General features: G+C 51.7%; 1 protein-coding gene across 2 annotated transcripts in view; it reads left to right on the top strand.

Moving 5' to 3' along the window:
• The window catches only part of LOC103070287 (protein Wnt-5a), a 25471-nt gene extending 7605 nt beyond the window's left edge, over positions 1 to 17866 (top strand). Inside the window, exons 1-5 of one of the 2 annotated variants that reach the window (XM_007455864.1) lie at positions 97 to 135; positions 547 to 680; positions 1954 to 2204; positions 6644 to 6936; positions 17212 to 17779. In XM_007455864.1, coding sequence (XP_007455926.1) covers positions 601 to 680; positions 1954 to 2204; positions 6644 to 6936; positions 17212 to 17670 — 1083 coding nt within the window. In that variant the 5' untranslated portion in view covers positions 97 to 135; positions 547 to 600 and the 3' untranslated portion in view covers positions 17671 to 17779. Of the gene's footprint in view, positions 1 to 96; positions 136 to 546; positions 681 to 1953; positions 2205 to 6643; positions 6937 to 17211 lie in introns of those variants that run through there. The other variant, XM_007455863.1, reaches the window with a different exon arrangement.
• The last annotated feature ends 1461 nt before the right edge of the window (positions 17867 to 19327 follow it).

Raw genomic sequence — 19327 nt, 5'->3', positions numbered from 1 at the left:
CCGCGTGCTGCCCCCACCCCCACCCCTGCGCCGGCCACTCCGCCTCCTCCGCAGCCGCCGGCGGCGCGATCCTCTCGCCTTTGCGCTCCTCTCGCCCATGGAATTAATTCCGGCTCCACTTGTTGCTCTGCCCAGGTCGGGGAGCGGACGAGGGTGGCAGCGGGTTCCTGAGTGAATTCCCGAGGAGGGACTCAGCGCAGCGCGAACTAGAGGGGAGCGAGGGGGTGCGGGACGCGAGCAAGCAGGAAGGAGGCAGCGCCTGGCACCGGGGTTTTGACTCAACAGCATTGAGACATGTTTGTAATCGCTGGCGTGCCCCGCGCGCAGGATCCCAGCGAAATCAGATTTCCTGGTGAGGTTGCGTGGGTGGATTAATTTGGAAAAAGAAACTGCCTGTATCTTGCCATCAAAAAACTCAACGAAGGAGAAGCGCAGTCAATCAACAGTAAACTTAAGAGACGCCGGATGCTTCCGTTGTTTAAACTTGTATATGCTTGAAAATTATCTGAGAGGCAATAAACATCTGCTCCTTTCTTCCCTCTCCAGAAGTCGATTGGAATATTAAGCCCAGGAGTTGCTTTGGGGACGGCTGGAAGGGCAATGTCTTCCAAGTTCTTCCTAATGGCTTTGGCCATATTTATCTCCTTCGCCCAGGTCGTAATAGAAGGCAATTCTTGGTGGTAAGTTTTTCTATGTGCATACTCTTATTTAAAGATTCGTTTGTATAATGCTGCAATATTTAAAGCTGAGTCGTGAGTTTGGGTGCATTTATCTAACACGTGTATGTATGTATATATATATATATATATATATATCATACAGGTATATATGTACATATATATGTATCTTTAAATCAAAAAATTTTTTAATTCGCTAATGCTTTGAAGCTTATCTTTAGCTCCATAGGGAATCAGAACCTATAAATTCAGACCTTTTTCTATGAGGTCCTTGTTCAGAGGTATACTTGTAGTACATCATGTAATAAAGGGGAACCGAAATTCACTTCTCTAATGATTGTAAGCCTATCTATAAAATTTACTTTTTGCCACCTCGAGGCAGTAAAAGTGAGTTCCAGCGTTTATTTTCTGTCACTTGAGGTTATTAACCTTCAGGGTCTGAGGTAGGCAGAGTTGTAGGAAGACAGCTAAACTCCAAGTGGGTATTTGGGGCTTGAACTTTGATCAAAAGGAGGTAAACTTGAAATCGTCAAATGTCCCTAAACGAGGGTTTCTTGCCGGTAGGGGCCTTGAAGATAGACTGCAGTGTATCCAGGGGATTATTTTTGACGGCGTTCTGGATATTTTTTCGCTGTAAATGAACAGCATTTCTCTGACTGTCAAACACGACTTCTGTTCACTGGATACCCTGTCTTGGGTCTTTCCCAATCACATAAGGAGCCCTTTTAAAATGTCCGGAACGGGCTGAATTTTTCTTGGGTAGGACAAGTATTCTTCAGTACACTTGTCCTACTGTTCTTCCATCAGTCAAAAGGAACTGCTATCTCCTACCCGTGTCTAATTGTGTCTACTTTCGGCATTCATACACTTTTCAAGGCAGATCGGTCCAGTCTGTGGGGCAAAGTGAGTCATTTTCTTTAATGTCAGAGGCCCGTACGCCAAACTGCCATTTCCCCCTTCCCTGGTGTGGATTTCAGAATTCTGTGAAATTCTGCTTCAGGTATATGGCAGCGAGGGGCAAGGAAGGGAGTGAAAACTCTTAACGGAGGAGCCAGATGGCAGATGGGGACTACACAATACCTCTGTTTTCTGAGTGGAGTTTAAACAGAGGAGTTTTATGAAGCCCTTCTCATACTTTGTCATGAGGACAAGCAGGAGAGAAAAAGCATCTGTGTGCTTAAAACTATGTATTGCTGACATGTTTTCAGGGGGCCCACCTTGAGAGTTCACGTAAATCTTGAATGCACATCTCCCCCCCCCCCGCCGCCTTTTTTAGGTCGCTAGGTATGAATAACCCTGTTCAGATGTCAGAAGTATATATCATAGGAGCACAGCCTCTGTGCAGCCAACTGGCAGGACTTTCTCAAGGACAGAAGAAACTATGCCACTTGTATCAGGACCACATGCAGTACATCGGAGAGGGCGCGAAGACAGGCATCAAAGAATGCCAGTATCAGTTCCGACACCGGAGATGGAACTGCAGCACCGTGGATAACACCTCAGTCTTCGGCAGGGTCATGCAGATAGGTAGGAAACCATTTAATGTATTTTTAAATATATAGAAACTTTTCTCCTAGGAGAAGTCTTTAGTGTTACTTACAAGCTTGATATGGAGGGAGTCTTCCAGCAGGGTGGTGGCGTGGGAATTTTGTCATTATGGCTGTGTGCATGCCTGTCCCCACATCCAATGATAAGTTCTGGACTTCTTGACCCAAATCAGGAGATGGGGGAGGGCACCAAAGACACCTTCATTTTTCCGAACACTTAAGTTTTCTAAAAAGCATTTTGTTTAAAATAGTAGTAGCAGAACACTTATTTTGGTCTCTCAAAAGATGAGGAGGAAAGCTGAGTCATTTTAAAGTGGCCCAAGTGTCAAACTAAAAACTGTCATCTTTCAGAATGCTGGATGTGTTGGAAGTAAACAAGGTTTTAATTTTCCTAATATAGCTATTTCCTAAGGCTCTCAAGATGATATATATGTTAAAGGCTTTATTTTTTAGTCCCAGAAAGAAGTTTAATCAGATGTGATCCAATTTACATTTGCGATGTTGGCCATTGATATAAAGGCACGTGCTTCAGATCTCAGCCTAGAAACTTTAAAAAGTTTTAACGTATGGCTCACGGTCCAATTCTTTATTTTTAAATGTGTTGTTGTTTGTTGAACTTGTTATTCCATTCAGGGAGGAGGTGGCATTAAAACTGGGCTAAAGGCAAAGAATTTGGCACATCAGTTTGCCTCTGGTTTGGTTGAATAGCATAGGCTACAGTCTGACAGATGTGGTCCTGTCTGTGTTTTCTAGTGAATATTTTCGGTCTCTTTTTACTTTCATGCAAACAAGCCTGTGTAATTAATATGACTGCAGTGACTCCTAAAATAAGAAGCAATTTATCAGAGCAATTAACTATTTATACTGACTGAAGATAAAAAGTTGGCTTAATGTCCGTCATGGACGGATAAAATGCTTTTTTAAAAACCCTGAAAAGTGCATTCATTGAGAACAAAAAAGAGTTGTCAGTGGATGTTTGAGCCAAGCGGCTTCATAAACTAAAATAATACAGGACTGGAAGCTGTTCCTCTAATTGAATGGGAAAATGGTCTGCAGCCTCAGCCTGCAGAGTTTCATAGGGCTTTGTCCTTCCTGTTAATGATTAAAATGTGCTAATGTATGTACTGGGATCTGAATCTAGGAGTTAAGCTTCAGGAACACCAGAGTTTTCCCCTGATTATGGGCTGCCTTATGTAGTTAACTGGCAGTGTAGTGAAGATTGAATTCTGCTGCATTTTGATATTGTGAGTGACCCAAAAACTTTTTTTTTTAGCTATATCAGAATGGTGACCTGTCAGCTTTTCCCCGTCACCTTTGCCTTATATGTTCCCCCTATCTGCCTTCCTCTCAAACTAAACTATGGGAGTGGCTTTTCACATGTATATGAGTTAGTGAAAATCATACACCTCCGCTGGCAACAAGGAAGGAAGACAGCAACTGGAACTGTTTTTCTGTGTAGTCACTGGAGCACAGCTTTAAGATCCTCTTCCTACGTAGTCTGTTTTGGGCCAACATGTTCAGAATAAGCTATCATTTGCTAAGTGGATTTGAGTTCTGCTGAAGATTTATTTAAAATGTGGTCCAAGATTCAAAGAGCCTGCTTCCTCAGGGAACAAGCAGAGCCCCTGGTACAAAGGCCTGTATTTAATTGTCCCCTGTAAGTAGACTCTCTGGTCCTCAGCTGTGTGGCACTGTCTAGGTTGAATCGAACTGGGCGGGAGTGGAACCTTGTGGTGGCCTTAGAGGAGGGAGCCCTCCTAGATCCTATTAGCAAGTCACGGAGGCCCTGGGAGCACCCTGCCCAAGGATCCTCAGGTGTCCAAGGTCTCAGAGCAGAAAGGTGCTGCTGGGTGGCTTTCGGGTGAACACAGACAGAGCCTTTAAAAAAAAAAGAGAGAGAGAGAGATGGAGAGAAGAAAAATCAGAATAGATTTTTATGGACGAGAAACATGGACCCCATGCCAATAGTGGAAGAGTTACTTAGCTTTCACTTTTCTGTTTAACGGTATGTTGGAAGAGAATGAGCTAAGGGAAAATTTAAAACACCTTTGATGCTAGGTGTGTGGGTGCCCCACTCCAGAGCACTTAGTACAGCAGGGACATGGAGGCCAGTTCTCGTCCCTGAGAATCTGACCCTGTGATGGGGCCAGTGTCTGACTCAGGCTGCCACCCCCCAACCCCTTACCTCCTTTCTCAAGGCCAGTCCCGGCGCTGTACACCATCGCCTCATAAAGGGCCCACTCTTCATTTTGGAAACGTTCTCGTCTTTTCATCATGCTAGCCTTTCCTTCCAGCTTTTGTCTCTTGTCTCGTCTTTGTTTCCATGCTGTGAAAAGATGTATAGGAAAGGCGCCATTTTTAAGGAGGGTGAGAATAGGAGTAGATGTAGATTTCACAGGGAGGGAGCTGTAACTGGACCAGCAGTGTTCCATCCAGGATGACTGTATCCACAGGCTTTAGCCAAAGAGCACGTTTCAAGCTGATGTTTCCCTGCAATGACCAGTTTAGCTTAGAGATTTCTACCAGGATTGTATTCTGGGGCAAAAAAAAGGATACGTTCAAGATAGACAGACTTATGAAAATAGCAGCATTATTGTGTTTTACGTAAAAGCCCTTTTGTGCTCTATGTATACAGGAGAGTGGTCTGTCTCCAGAGGATTGTTTCTCTCTCTTCCTCAGTCTACCTCCTTATTCTACAAGTCTCCCGTCCAGGGACACGGCATTTTCTATATTATCAATCAGCGTTAATCCTCAAATCACTCCCTAGAATCCGTCTGCTCTCCTCATTTCTCTCCACTCCCTTGCTCTTCTCTGCCTTGCCAGTTCAGGCTAGGTAGATGTAACCCCCCCCCCCCCCCCCGTGCACACACACACACACACAGACACAGGAACTTTCTGGATCCTCCCGTCAACCACCGGTACAGTCCTCAAGTTATTTATTTTTTTAAAATGTGGGAGGGAAGCTCTGGTAAATCAGAACCATCACTGTTCCTGGAAGGGAGATCACAAATGGCTGTGGATTGAAGTGTGGAGAAGTCCAAGGAAAGGGCAGCCTGTGGGATACGTGCACGGGCAGAGCCGTCCTCCTACAGGATGGCCCTTCTGGTTGCGGCTGAGTCCTGTTGGCAGCTTTTCTTGCGCTCTCCCCCATTGTCCACCGCCCCCGCCCCCGCCCCCCCCCCCCCCCCGCAAAAGAAAAAGATTGTTAGCAAGCTCTTTAAGTATAGGAGCAACCGTTTCCGGTAAAGAGATTCTAGTGCCAGAAGGGGCCCTTTTTTCCCTAGGCATCTAGTTCAATACCCTTAATTTTATAGTTGAGGAAAATAAGGACCCCCCCCCTCATCTTGCCCCCCACTTCCACCTCCCCACCCCAGGCCCAGCTTCCGCTGGTCGGGTGTTAACCCTTTCTCTCTCATAGGACAACACTTTAAGTGACTTCTTGTTACATGTAGAAATGTCTCCACATACAAGTGGAGATGAAGGTAGTCTGTGGTTACCTCTTTTTTGCCCTCACAAATAGGGCTCCTATAGAACCGTTTGACAGGGAGATACTCTTTACAAGCTTTAGGGAAGGAGAGAACTTTTTTCCTCTAGGCCTCTTTGTTCTTTACAAGTTTGGGGAAGGAGAACCTTTTTATTTTTTTTCCTCCTTTTTGCTATTATCCTAACAAACACTTGGAGTCAGAGGCTGCTGGGGAGCTGCAGAAGTGACACTTAAGGAACTGCGGGCTGTTTTACAAGTAGACACTCACCTACGTGAGAAGTGTCAGCCCCGGTCAGCTTGGGGTTTGAGAAGAGGCGAGTTTCATTTAAAACTCTCTAGGGACCAGTTCAGAAACGTCCTCTGGGAAAGTCAGGAGCCTTGTTCCGAGACAGGCTTGATGCTGCGGATGGAGGATGGGAAAGCCGGGTTTCAACCACCGAGGCCGCAGGGAGTGGGGAGGGGCTGCTGCCGGGACTCTAAGCCTTGCAGCTCCCATGCTCCTGCCCTGTAGGTAACTCAGAAGGAAAATAATACCAAACATTAAAATAAGTGTAAGGAAGTCTACCCCAATTCTGCGTTTTCCCTCAGTGACTTCTTTCATGGGCATTTTGGAAAATAAGTTTGGAATATTTTCATAAGAGGTGTAGAGAAAAATCAGTCCAGCACTGCTTCGAATCCTGCCTTGGGCTCTGAAGTGTCAGAGCAGAGGTACCAGGGATGCTACTCCTTTGTCATGTGTCACTTCCACGTGTGTGGGGGGAATGTCTCCCGCCTTACCCCTCGGGGGGGCCGGGGGCTCAGGGCCTCCTTGTTCCCCAGCCAGGAGCGGGGGCCCGGCTGTGTGCCAGCCGGTCCCCCGCCACCCGCCCTCTGCGGCACTGCCCCGGCCGGGGCTGCGGAGCGCTGGGCGCCCACTCACCCGTCCTCGCCCGCAGGCAGCCGCGAGACGGCCTTCACGTACGCCGTGAGCGCCGCGGGGGTGGTCAACGCCATGAGCCGCGCCTGCCGCGAGGGCGAGCTGTCCACCTGTGGCTGCAGCCGCGCCGCGCGCCCCAAGGACCTGCCGCGGGACTGGCTGTGGGGCGGCTGCGGCGACAACATCGACTACGGCTACCGCTTCGCCAAGGAGTTCGTGGACGCGCGCGAGCGGGAGCGCATCCACGCCAAGGGCTCCTATGAGAGCGCGCGCATCCTCATGAACCTGCACAACAACGAGGCCGGCCGCAGGGTGAGCATCCCCGCCGCCGCGTCCCTCCTGGGGGCGGGCGGTGCTGTGGCTCCGCTCTCCGTTTCTCTCTCTGTCTCTGCGTCTGGGTCTCCCTCTCTTCCCGTCTCTGTCTCCGCCTCCTGTCCTAGCTTGGCCGGTCTCTCCCCGCCTCTCACTACTGCTCTCTTTCCACTCCCCCCACCCCCGCTCCCCAAGCAGCTACACACAGGCCTTCCTGGAGAGGGGTGGACACCCCAGAAAGGCCTCCTGGAGGGGAAGCATCCCGCGCCTTGGCCCCCTCCAGCCAGGGTGCTCCTGACCTGGCCTGAGAAAGAGCTTTCTTTGCCTTTGTACTTGGTCCACAGTAGAGCTGGCCAGCCCAGCTCACAAATACAAATGTTCCTGACGTTCCCTGCCCTCCGCCCGGGATCAAGTTTGTGCTTGGGCTTAAATGGAGGACAGGGGAGTTATTTATGCCAGTAAGTGCCCAGCTCATAAGGCACTCACCCAAGCTTCCAGGGCTACTTACCTTCCCCTCTGCTTTCTTCGTGCCCCTCCTCGTGTCATTAGATAGCAGGCCTGATGGATTCAGGCTTTTGCAGAAACACAAGTTCTACCAAAACGAGGAGCGTTTTTGGCAGACTGGAGCTTTATATAGGTATGAACATCAGGCCCATCGAGGTGCTCTGGAGAGGGGAGGGCCACTCAGAAGTGTGCAGAGATATGCTCTGGAGATGGGAGAGAGCCACCCAGAAGTGTACAGAGAGATGCTCTTGAGAGGGGAGAGCCACTCAGAAATGTTCAGAGAGATGTTCTTGAGAGGGGAGAGAGCCACTCCGAGGTGTGCAGAGAGATCCTCTGGAGAGGGGAGAGCCACTAACACGTGTGCAGAGATATGCTCTGGAGAGGGGAGAGCCACTGAGTAGTGAGCAAAGACGTGATCGGCAGAGGGGACAGACACTCAGAGGTGTGCAGAGAGATGCTCTGGAGAGGGGAGAGCCACTGAGTAGTGAGCAAAGACGTGATCGGCAGAGGGGACAGACACTCAGAGGTGTGCAGAGAGATGCTCTGGAGACGGGAGAGAGCCACTCAGAGGTGCGCAGAGAGATGCTCTGGAGAGGGGAGAGCCACTCAGACGTGTGGAGAGAGGTGTTCTGGAGAGGGGAGAGAGCCAGTCAGAAGTGTGCAGACAGGTGCTCTGGAGATGGGAGAGAGCCACTCCGAGGTGTGCAGAGAGATCCTCTGGAGAGGGGAGAACCACTCAGAAGTGTGCAGAGATGTGCTCTCGAGAGGGGAGAGGCACTCAGAAGTGTGCAGAGCGATGCTCTGGAGAGGGGATATATCCACTCAGAAGTGTGCAGAGAGGTGCTCTGAAGAGGGGAGAGAGCCACTCCAAAGTGTGCACAGAGCTTCTCTGGAGAGTGGAGAGACCCACTGAGTAGTGTGCAAAGACGTGCTCTAGAGAAAGGACAGCCACTCAGAAGTGTGCAGAGAGATGCTCTGGAGAGGGGAGAGCCACTCAGAAGTGTGCAGAGAGATGCTCTAGAGAGGGGAGAGAGCCACTCCGAGGTGTGCAGAGAGATCCTCTGGAGAGGGGAGAGTCAGTCAGAAGTGTGCCGAGAGATGCTCTGGAGAGGGGAGACAGCCACTCAGAGGTGTGCAGCGAGATGCTCTGGAGAGGGGAGAGCCAATCAAAAAGAGAGATGTTCTTGAGAGGGGAGAGCCAATCAGAAATGTGCAGAGAGATGTTCTTGAGAGGGGAGAGAGACACTCAAAAGTGTACAGAGAGGTGCTCTGGAGAGGGGAGAGCCACTCAGAAGTGTGCAGAGAGGTGCTCTGGAGAGAGGAGAGAGCCACTGAGTAGTGTGCAAAGACGTGCTCTGGAGAGGGGACAGGCACTCAGAAGTGTGCAGAGATATGCTCTGGAAGGGGAGAGCCACTCAGAAGTATGCAGAGAGATGCTCTGGAGACAGGAGAGAGGGACTCAGAAGTGCGCAGAGAGATGCTCTGGAGAGTTGAGAGAGCCACTCAGAAGTGTGCAGAGACGTACTCTGGAGAGGGGAGGGAGACACTCAGTAGTGTGCAGAGAGGTGCCCTGGAGAAGGGAGAGAGCCACTGAGAAGTGTGCAAATACGTGCTCTGGAGACGGCAGAGCCACTCAGAAGTGTGAAGAGAGATGCTCTGGAGAGGGGTGACAGCCAGTCTGAGGTGTGCAGAGAGATGCTCTGGAGAGCGGAGGGCCACGCAGAAGTGTGCAGAGAGGGCTCCCCTGGTGGCACAGTAGTTGAGAGTTCGCCTGCCGATGCAAGGGACACGGGTTCGTGCCCTGGTCCGGGAAGATCCCACATGCCGCGGCGCGGCGGGGCCCGTGAGCCACGGCCGCTGAGCCTGCGCGTCCAGAGCCTGTGCTCCGAAACAGTGGAGGCCACAACAGTGAGAGACCCGCTTAGCGCCAAAAAAAAAAGTGTGCAAAGAGATGCTCTGGAGAGGGGAGAGCCACGCAGAAGTGTGCAGAGAGATGCTCTGGAGAGGGGAGAGACACCCAGAAGTGTGCAGAGTTGCTCTGCACAGTGGAGAAAGCCACTCATAAGTGTTCAGAGAGATGCTCTGGAGAGGGGAGAGAGCCACGCAGATGTGGGCAGAGAGGTGCTCCGGAGACGGGAGAACCACTGAGAAGTGTGCAGAGAGATGCTGTGGAGAGGGGAGAGCCACTCGGAAGTGTGCAGAGAGGTGCTCTGGGGAGGGGAGAGAGCCACTGAGGAGTGTGCAGAGACGTGCTCTGGAGAGGGAAGAGCCACTCAGAAGTGTGCAGAGAGATGCACTGGAGAGGGGAGAGAGCCACTCAGAAGTGTGCAGAGAGGTGCTTTGGAGAAGGGAGAGAGCCACTCAGAGGTGTGCAGAGAGATGCTCTGCAAAGGGGAGATAGCCACTCCGAGGTGTGCAGAGAGATCCTCTGCAAAGGGGAGAACCACTAACAGGTGTGCAGAGAGATGCTCCGGAGAGGGGAGAGCCAGTCAGAGTGTGCAGAAAGGTGCTCTGCAGACCTAGAGAGCCAAACAGAAGTGTGCAGAGACGTACTCTGGAGAGGGGAGGGAGACACTCAGTAGTGTGCAGAGAGGTGCCCTGGAGAGGGGAGAGAGCCACTGAGAAGTGTGCAAATACGTGCTCTGGAGAGGGGACAGCCACTCAGAAGTGTGCAGAGAGATGCTCTGGAGACGGGAGAGAGCCACTCAGAAGTGTGCAGAGAGATGCTCTGGAGAGGGGAGAGCCACGCAGAAGTGTGCAGAGAGGGCTTCCCTTGTGGCGCACTGGTTGAGAGTTCGCCTGCCGATGCAGGGGACACGGGTTTGTACCCCGGGCCGGGAAGATCCCACATGCAGCGTAGCGGTGGGGTCCGTGTGCCATGGCCGCTGAACCTGCGCGTCCAGAGCCTGTGCTCTGAAACGGGAGAGGCCACAACAGTGAGAGATCCGCGTAGAGTAAAAAAAAAAGTGTGCAGAGACATGCTCTGGAGATGGGCGAGCCACTCGACGTGTGCAGAGCGATGATCTAGATAGGGGAGAGCCACTCAGAAGTAAACAGAGAGATGCTGTTGAGAGGGGAGAGCCACTCAGAAGTGTTCAGATAGGTGCTCTGGAGAGGGGAGAGGTACTCAGAATTGTGCAGAGAGATGCCTGGAGAGAGGAGAGGTACTCAGAAGTGTGCAAAGAGATGCACTGGAGAGGGGAGCGCCACTCAGAAGTGTGCAGAGACATGCTGTTGACAGGGGAGAGCCACTCAGAAGTGTGCACAGAGATTCTCTGGAAAGGGGAGAGAGCCACTGAGAAGTGTGCAGAGAGATGCTCTGAAGAGGGGACAGCCACTCAAAAGTGTGCAGAGAGGTGCTCTGGAGAAGGGAGAGAGCCACTCAGAGGTGTGCAGAGAGATGCTCTGCAAAGGGGAGATAGCCACTCCGAGGTGTGCAGAGAGATCCTCTGCAAAGGGGAGAACCACTAACAGGTGTGCAGAGAGATGCTCCGGAGAGGGGAGAGCCAGTCAGAGTGTGCAGAAAGGTGCTCTGCAGACCTAGAGAGCCAAACAGAAGTGTGCAGAGACGTACTCTGGAGAGGGGAGGGAGACACTCAGTAGTGTGCAGAGAGGTGCCCTGGAGAGGGGAGAGAGCCACTGAGAAGTGTGCAAATACGTGCTCTGGGGAGGGGACAGCCACTCAGAAGTGTGCAGAGAGATGCTCTGGACAGGGGTGACACCAGTCTGAGGTGTGCAGAGAGATGCTCTGGAGAGGGAGAGCCACGCAAAAGTGTGCAGAGAGGTGCTTTGGAGAAGGGAGAGAGCCACTCAGCGGTGTGCAGAGAGATGCTCTGGAGAGGGGAAAGCCACTCAGAAGTGTGCAGAGAGGGCTTCCCTCGTGGCGCAGTGGTTGAGAGTTCGCCTGCCGATGCACGGGACATGGGTTCGTACCCCGGTCTGGGAAGATCCCACATGCCGCGTGGTGGTGTGGTCCGTGAGCCATGGCCGCTGAGCCTGCGCATCCAGAGCCTGTGCTCCGAAACAGTAGAGGCCACAACAGTGAGAGACCCGCTTAGCGCAAAAAAAAAAAAAAAAAAAAAAAAAAAAAACGTGCAAACATATGCTCTGGAGAGGGGAGAACCACGCAGAAGTGTGCAGAGAGATGCTCTTGAGAGGGGAGAGACACTCAGAAGTGTGCAGAGAGGTGCTTTGGAGAAGGGAGAGAGCCACTCAGAGGTGTGCAGAGAGATACTCTGCGAAGGGGAGATAGTCACTCCGAGGTGTGCAGAGAGATGCTCTGGAGAGGGGAGAGAGCCACTCAGAAGTGTGCAGAGAGATGCTCTGGAGAGCGAGAGAGCCACTCCAAAGTGTGCACAGAGGTTATCTGGAGAGGGGAGAGAGCCACTGAGTAGTGTTTAAACACGTGCTCTGGAGAGGGGACAGCCACTCAGAAGTGTGCAGAGAGATGCTCTGGTGAGGGGAGAGGGTCACTCAGAAGTGTGCAGAGAGATGCTCTGGAGACGGGCGAGCCACTTGACGTGTGCAGAGCGATGATCTACTCAGAAGTGAACAGAGACATGCTGTCGAGAGGGGAGAGACACTCAGAAGTGTGCAGAGAGGTGCTCTGGAGAGCGAGAGAGCCACTCAGAAGTGTGCAGAGACATGCTGTTGACAGGGGAGAGCCACTCAGAACTGTGCATAGAGATTCTCTGGAAAGGGGAGAGAGCCACTGAGAAGTGTGCAGAGAGATGCTCTGAAGAGGGGACAGCCACTCAAAAGTGTGCAGAGAGGTGCTCTGGAGAGGGGAGAGCCACACAGATGTGTGCAGAGAGGGCTTCCCTCGTGGCGCACTGGTTGAGAGTTCGCCTGCCGATGCAGGGGACACGGGTTCGTACCCCGGTCTGGGAAGATCCCACATGCAGCGTAGCAGCGGGGTCCGTGAGCCATGGCCGCTGAATCTGCGCGTCCAGAGCCTGTGCTGCGAAATGGGAAAGCCCACAACAGTGAGAGATCCGCGTAGAGCAAAAAAAAAAGTGTGCAGAGAGATGATCTGGAGAGGGGAGAGACACTCAGAAGTGTGCAGAGATGTGCTCTGGAGAGTGGAGAGAGCCACTCAGAAGTGTGCAGAGAGATGCTGTGGAGACGGGAGAGACACTCAGCAGTGTGCAGAGAGATGCTCTGGAGACGGGAGAGAGCCACAGAGTAGTGTGCAAAGACATGCCCTGGAGAGGAGAGAGCCACTCAGACGTGTGCAGAGAGATGCTCTAGAGATGGGATAGAGCCACTCAGAAGTGTGCAGAGACGTGCTCTGGAGAGGGGAGAGACACTCAGAAGTGTGCAGAGAGATGATCTGGAGAGAGGACTGCCACTCAGAAGTGTGCAGAGAGATGCTCTGGAGAGGGGAGAGAGCCACTCAGAAGTGTGCAGAGAGATGCTCTGGAGAGGGGACAGCCACCCAGAAGTGTGCAGAGACATGCTCTGGAAGGGGAGAGCGACTCAGAAGTGTGCAGAGAGATGCTCTGGTGAGGGGAGAGAGCCACTCAGAAGTGTGCAAAGACGTGTTCTGGAGAGGGGACAGCCACTCAGAAGTGTGCAGAGAGATGCCCTGGAGACGGGAGAGAGCGACCTAGAAGTGTGCAGAGAGATGCTCTGGAGAGGGGAGAGAGCCACTCTGAGGTGTGCAGAGAGGTGGTCTGGAGAGGGGAGAGAGCTACTGAGCAGTGTGCAAAGACGTGCTCTGGAGAGGGGACAGCCACTCAGAAGTGTGCAGAGAGATGTTCTGGAGAGGGGTGAGCCACTCAGAAGTGTGCAGAGAGGGCTTCCCTGGTGGCGCAGTGGTTCAGAGTCCGCCTGCCGATGCAGGGGACACAGGTTCGCGTCACGGTCCGGGAAGATCCCACATGCCGCCGAGCGGCTGGGCCCGTGAGCCATGGCCACTGAGCCTGTGCGTACGGAGTCTGTGCTCCACAACGGAGAGGCCGCAATAGTGAGAGGCCCGCGTACCACAAAAAAACCAAAACAACCAAAAAACAAAACGAAAACACCACCAAAAAAATGAAGTGTGGACAGAGATGCTCTGGAGAGGGGAGAGAGCCACTCAGAAGTTTGCAGAGAGGTGCTCTGGAGAGGGGAGTGAGCCACTGGGTAGTGTGCAAAGATGTGCTCTGGAGAGGGGACAGGCACTCAGAAGTGTGCAGAGAGATGCTCTGGAGAGGGGAGACAGCCACTCAGAGTTGTGCAGAGATGCTCTGGAGAGGGAAGAGCCACTGATAAGTGTGCAGATAGGGCTTCTCTGGTGGCACAGTGGTGGAGAGTCTGCCTTCCAATGCAGGGGACACGGGTTCGCGTCCAGGTCCGGGAAGATCCCACATTGCCGCGGTGTGCCTGGGCCTGTGAGCCATGGCCGCTGAGCCTGCGCGTCCAGAGCCTGTGCTCCGCAACGGGAGATGGCACAACAGTGAAAGGCCCGCGTAGTGCAAAAAAAGAAGAAAAAAAAAAGTGTGCAGAGAGATGCTCTGGTGAGGGCAGTGCCCCTCAGAAATGTGCAGAGAGATGCTCTGGAGAGGGGAGACAGCCACTCAGAGGTGTGCAGAGAGATGCTCTGGAGAGGGGAGAGAGCCACTCAGAGGTTTGCGAAGAGATGCTCTGGAGAGGGGAGACAGCCACTCAGAGGTGTGCAGAGAGATGCTCTGGGGAGTGGAGAGAGCCACTCACAGGTGTGCGGAGTTTTGCTCTGGAGAGGAGAGACAACCACTCAGAGGTGTGCAGAGAGATGCTCCGGAGAGGGGAGAGAGCCACTCAGTAGTGTGCAGAGAGGAAATCCTTGCCAGGTAGCCCCAGTCTCCCGGTTTCATTCTTTCCTTCCCTTGATGCGGATGTGAAAGGCTCGCCCACAATCGTTAAAAAAGACCCTTTTTTCCTGTGGTTAAACACATGGCACTTTATGGCTGCTTTATAATGAAGGGGTGAAAACTTTTCCTAACTTTGGCAGCACTGAAAACCAGAGCCATTATTTTTTCACAGAACCCAAGGTAAGTGCCAGGAACTTTCTGGTCAGAGATTTCAGTCTTCTGTATTTTGGGGTGAGGAAAAGGGACGATAATCACAGAGTGAAGCTAGAGGCCTGGAAGGAGCCTTTGGGCCCCTCATCCACACCCCCTCATTTTAAAGACTGGGAAACTGAGGCTGGAGAACCACTTCAAGCCCGTGGGGAGAATTAGTGGATTGACCTGTAAGCCCAGGCGCTTTTTTTTTTTTAATGAAACTAATGCGTCACAGCTCGAGGGTAAAGGGCCATAGTTTTGGGGATTAAAGAAATCTAGTTTAAAATCCCGTTCTGCCCATTCGTTTCTGAGCCTCCGTTTCCCCATTTGCACGTCTGTTAAATGGGCGTTAGCTGTCACTTGGGGTTGCTGTAGGACTCGCTGGCATCACATAGTAGATTGAACCTTATTACCAATGCTTCACCACTTCTGACATCCAACTTCATAAGGTTCAACTGAAGGGCTGAGCTAAGTGCTTGATAAACGATAACTGAGTTACTGGAAGCAAAGGACTTAGGGAAGTCAAAGATTATCTAGATCATTCCAGCTAACCTATTTCTTCTCAAATTTGATCTTAACTATTTGCGGGGGGGCGGTTCTCAGGGAAAGACTAAACTCTGGAGAATTTCAGCTGTGGTGCCTTGAGGGGTCAGGTAATTGCTCCAGGGGAGTGCGGCCTCTCCTTTCCGAGGCCGCCCGTTGCTGTGGTGCCGGCAGTGTGCGTGGACTCACCCCGCACTGCAGCCGACCCGCGCCATGGAGTGGGCATGCCAGTCCCGCTCTCTCTGGGGCCCTAGGACTTTGGTCTTGCCCTCATCAGGGACACATCACCTTACGCTGCATGCCGGGTGCCCAGCATCTCAAACCAGAAATGCTTCCAGGACAGGTATGGCTGACCCTTCTGGGCCCCACTGTGCCCCTTTTTGGTGCTTTCATCCATCTTTGTGGATTTCTTCGACTTTTCTCATGGAGAGAAATCCTTAGGGGCTTATAGCAACAAAGAAGAGAAGGTCAAGGGATTTCCAGGTGGAGAGAGGGGATTTTGGAGAGGGGGAAAAGCCCCTTCAATATAATTTCATTTAACATTTGGATTTTTAAATGGGGGGAGTGTTTTTGGAAAGTTTATCATTGGAGCAATGAACTGTGCTTGGATTCTGGTGGATGAGATTACTGGGAAGACAGTTTTTCTGCAGGATAGTGGGGGTGGGAGGAGGAAAGTTAGACACTGTGCCAGGAAATCATATTAGAATCTCCTTGGGACATTAGCTTTTGATTTTCCTCAAAGGGGAGCGAAGGTTAAATAGAAGGGTTTGCAAAACCCTTCTGCAGACTAGCTGCGGGCCTGAAACACTTCATATCAAGGGAGTACACTTCAGCTCCCCTTGTAAGAAAGCCCCTTATGCATCCCTGGAGGGGGAAGGTAGCTGTTCTGGGCAGAAGCAGCCTTCTAACTCACTCTAGCCCTCCAGGTTCCTGACAGGCCCTCTGCAGCGTGCCAGCAGCACGCTGGCTCTGGAGGATCACTGGCACAGGAACTGTGGGCAGTCAGCACTATAAATAGGCAGCCGCCACCTCCCAGGCTGCTGGGCACACAGCACCGTGAGGCCAGACCCATAGGTGCTGCTACTGCGAGGCCAGGGTGACTGGGCAAGGGCCCAGGACCAGCGTCCAGACTGTCACCCTGCAGACCAGGTTTACTGATTGCATCCTGCCTGCTAAGTACTTGCATGCATCTCCTGATTTTATCCTTGCAACAGTGCTGTGAGGTTGCAACCATCACAGTGCCCTTCCCAAATTGAAAACGGAGGCTCAGAATGCTGAAGCCTGTTGCCTAAATTCAGGGACAGAGTTAGGACAGAACCCAGGCCCGCCTGGGTCCAAGATGGATGCTTTTCGCCTAGGCACGGGCGGGTAGAGAGTAGGGAGTGTGCGAGAAGCAGGAGTGAGGGTACCTGAGATCCACACCCGGTTCTCCCACATTCTAGCTGTGTGACCTGTGCGGGCCACTTACCCTCTATCTGCGTCACTGCCATCATCTAATCCAGGCCACATTACAACCTCACTGGGGGCATTAAGTGAGATGAAGAGTGTAAAGGCTCTTACGATAGTGCCTGGCACACAGCAGTAGTGATAGTAAGAGTGAGGAAAGACACCTGCCCAGCCCTGCCACTTACCAGCTGGGTGCCCAGGGCCAAGTCATGAGCATGAGCTTGGAGCCCACCTGCCTGGGTTCAAATCCTGCGGCCCCCCGCCCCGCTCCTTCCCAGTGGTTGGGTCAGTGACTCACCTTGCTGGGTCTCGCTTCCCTTCTCTGTGAGATGCAGATGATAGAGCTCTTCCCTCGTGGGCTGGTGGTGAGGATGAATCCAGGTGACGCACGTGAGGAACTGATAGCAGCTCTGGGCTGAGTGTTCAAGATGTATGAGTTGCTGCCAATGTTCTTCCCTGCAAAAAAAAAAAAAAGAGACAAACGGAACCACTTTTTTTCCCGCTCCCATTCAAACACTGTGGTTGTTTATTAGGATGATGTGTAATAATGAGGGGCTAAGAGCCTATTTATTTTGCAGACTTTTTAAAGAAGGCAACACAGGGCTCCTGGTTGTGGAGGACGAGGGGGACGTAGCCCAGGCCCAGGTTTAGCTGGTGACCAGGGCTCCACCCAGCCCGGGAGCTTGGTCACCCGACCCCCGCCCGAGTCTGGGCTCCCGGGTGAGTTCGCCCGCTGACTGTCCCCTTCTCCCCACAGACGGTGTACAACCTGGCGGACGTGGCCTGCAAGTGCCACGGGGTGTCAGGCTCGTGCAGCCTCAAGACGTGCTGGCTGCAGCTGGCCGACTTCCGCAAGGTGGGCGACGCCCTGAAGGAGAAGTATGACAGCGCGGCGGCCATGCGGCTCAACAGCCGGGGCAAGCTGGTGCAGGTCAACAGCCGCTTCAACTCGCCCACCACGCAGGACCTGGTCTACATCGACCCCAGCCCCGACTACTGCGTGCGCAACGAGAGCACCGGCTCGCTGGGCACACAGGGCCGCCTGTGCAACAAGACGTCCGAGGGCATGGACGGCTGCGAGCTCATGTGCTGCGGCCGTGGCTACGACCAGTTTAAGACGGTGCAGACCGAGCGCTGCCACTGCAAGTTCCACTGGTGCTGCTACGTCAAGTGCAAGAAGTGCACGGAGATCGTGGACCAGTTCGTGTGCAAGTAGTGGGCACCCCGCCGCCCGCCTGTCACCCAGCCCCACTCCCAGGACCCACTTATTTATAGAAAGTACAGTGATTCTGTTGTTGTTGTTGTCTTTAATACTGTTTATTTTTTGTCCCCAAGAATTGCAACCGGAACCATATTTTTTTTCTGTTCCCATCTGAGAACTCTGTGGTTTATTATTAATATTATAATTATTATTTGGCAAAAAGGGGGGGTGGGAACCAAGAAAATATTTATTTTGTGGATCATTGAAAAGTAAGACAAGACTTCTTTTGCTGGTATATAGGATGAGGGGGGGAATAACGCACACCTTAAGTTAGATGTGTGCACATCTGGAAGGTCAAGGAAACACTGTTTTCTTTGTCTCAACTATGGGGTCATATGGGACAGGTAGCATCCAGCTGCAAGAGGGTGGTACAGATCTATGCATGATTTAGCTCCTGTGACTAAAAGGAATTCGGTGCTCTGGTGAAAGTTGAAAGGTCTTGAGAAAAAAACAAAACAATGAGACACTGTGCCTCTCTTTGGTCCCTGACAGTGGTCCACAAACCTAAGCATCTTTCCAGATGGGACATCCCTTCATCCATGGCCTCGGGCACATTCCACATTCCCTCTTCCTCACCCTTTGAAGGCTGCAGGGATCGGGGTGTGCTGGGAGCCCCCCCCCCCCCCCGCCCCTTTCCCAGGGGCTGCCAGCCTGAAACATTTCCAAAATGGTATTTAAAGTCTAAGAGCAAAAATCTCATATCCCTTAAAGAAAAAAGGTTTATCACGTGTCGCACTGTTCTCAAACATTCCATCTACAGATGGTCCATTCTACTAGCTACTGAAACTTGGGGAGCAGGGAGGGAAGCCCCAGAAATTTTAAAAAAAGAGAAAACTTAAAAACTCCTTATATTAAGTCAGTGATTTGACGCTGTTGTGGGAATTAGGTTATACACTTGGAAAAGGATCCCCGAGTGATTCTGGGTACTAGACTTTTTGTTTGGAGAAGGGCAAGGGAGGTTGGCTTGACTGTAAAGGAAAATATACTGTAATTTTCTTAGGGATACTTGGTTAATAAATGATAACAATGAAAATAATAAATGAATTCCATTCACAGACCCTCAGCCCGAGCTACAAGGTAATTGCGTGCAGTTCAGCACTGCACCAGAGCAGAAAACCTATTTGAGGGGGAAACGTGACATCCGCCCTCCCTACTTGACCCCACGCCCTATTCGATTCCTCCATGCCTTGCTGCGCTGTGACGCCGGCCACGTTTCCAAACAGCAGCTCCACTGCGTCCCCTCTGATAGTAGGACAGGAAATGAAACATAGGAGCTCCGCTTGGGAAACAGTTTGCTACTTAGGGATTTTGTTGTTCCCCTATAACTTTTATTTTGAGGAGCAGTAGTTTTCTATGTTTTAATGACATTGCTTGGCGAATGGACTTCACAGAGGTGTGGCAGCTTTTCCCTGTTAGGATCCTGTGTTTAGACTCTCCACTCACGCTTTCCTATTACCCTGCAGGTGTACCCCAGAACTGTTCCTAGAGGACTTGAACAGTTGCATTTATAAGGGGGGAAATGTGGTTTAATGGTGCCTGATATCTCAGTCTCTTGTACATAACATACATATATATATATATATATATATATATATATATAAATATAAATATA

The sequence above is a fragment of the Lipotes vexillifer genome, unplaced genomic scaffold (assembly GCF_000442215.2).
Source record: "Lipotes vexillifer unplaced genomic scaffold, Lipotes_vexillifer_v1.1 scaffold82, whole genome shotgun sequence".
Classification (NCBI taxonomy): domain Eukaryota; kingdom Metazoa; phylum Chordata; class Mammalia; order Artiodactyla; family Lipotidae; genus Lipotes; species Lipotes vexillifer.
The sequence above is the reverse complement of the archived record's forward strand: the minus strand, read 5'-3'. Positions and strand labels throughout refer to the sequence as shown.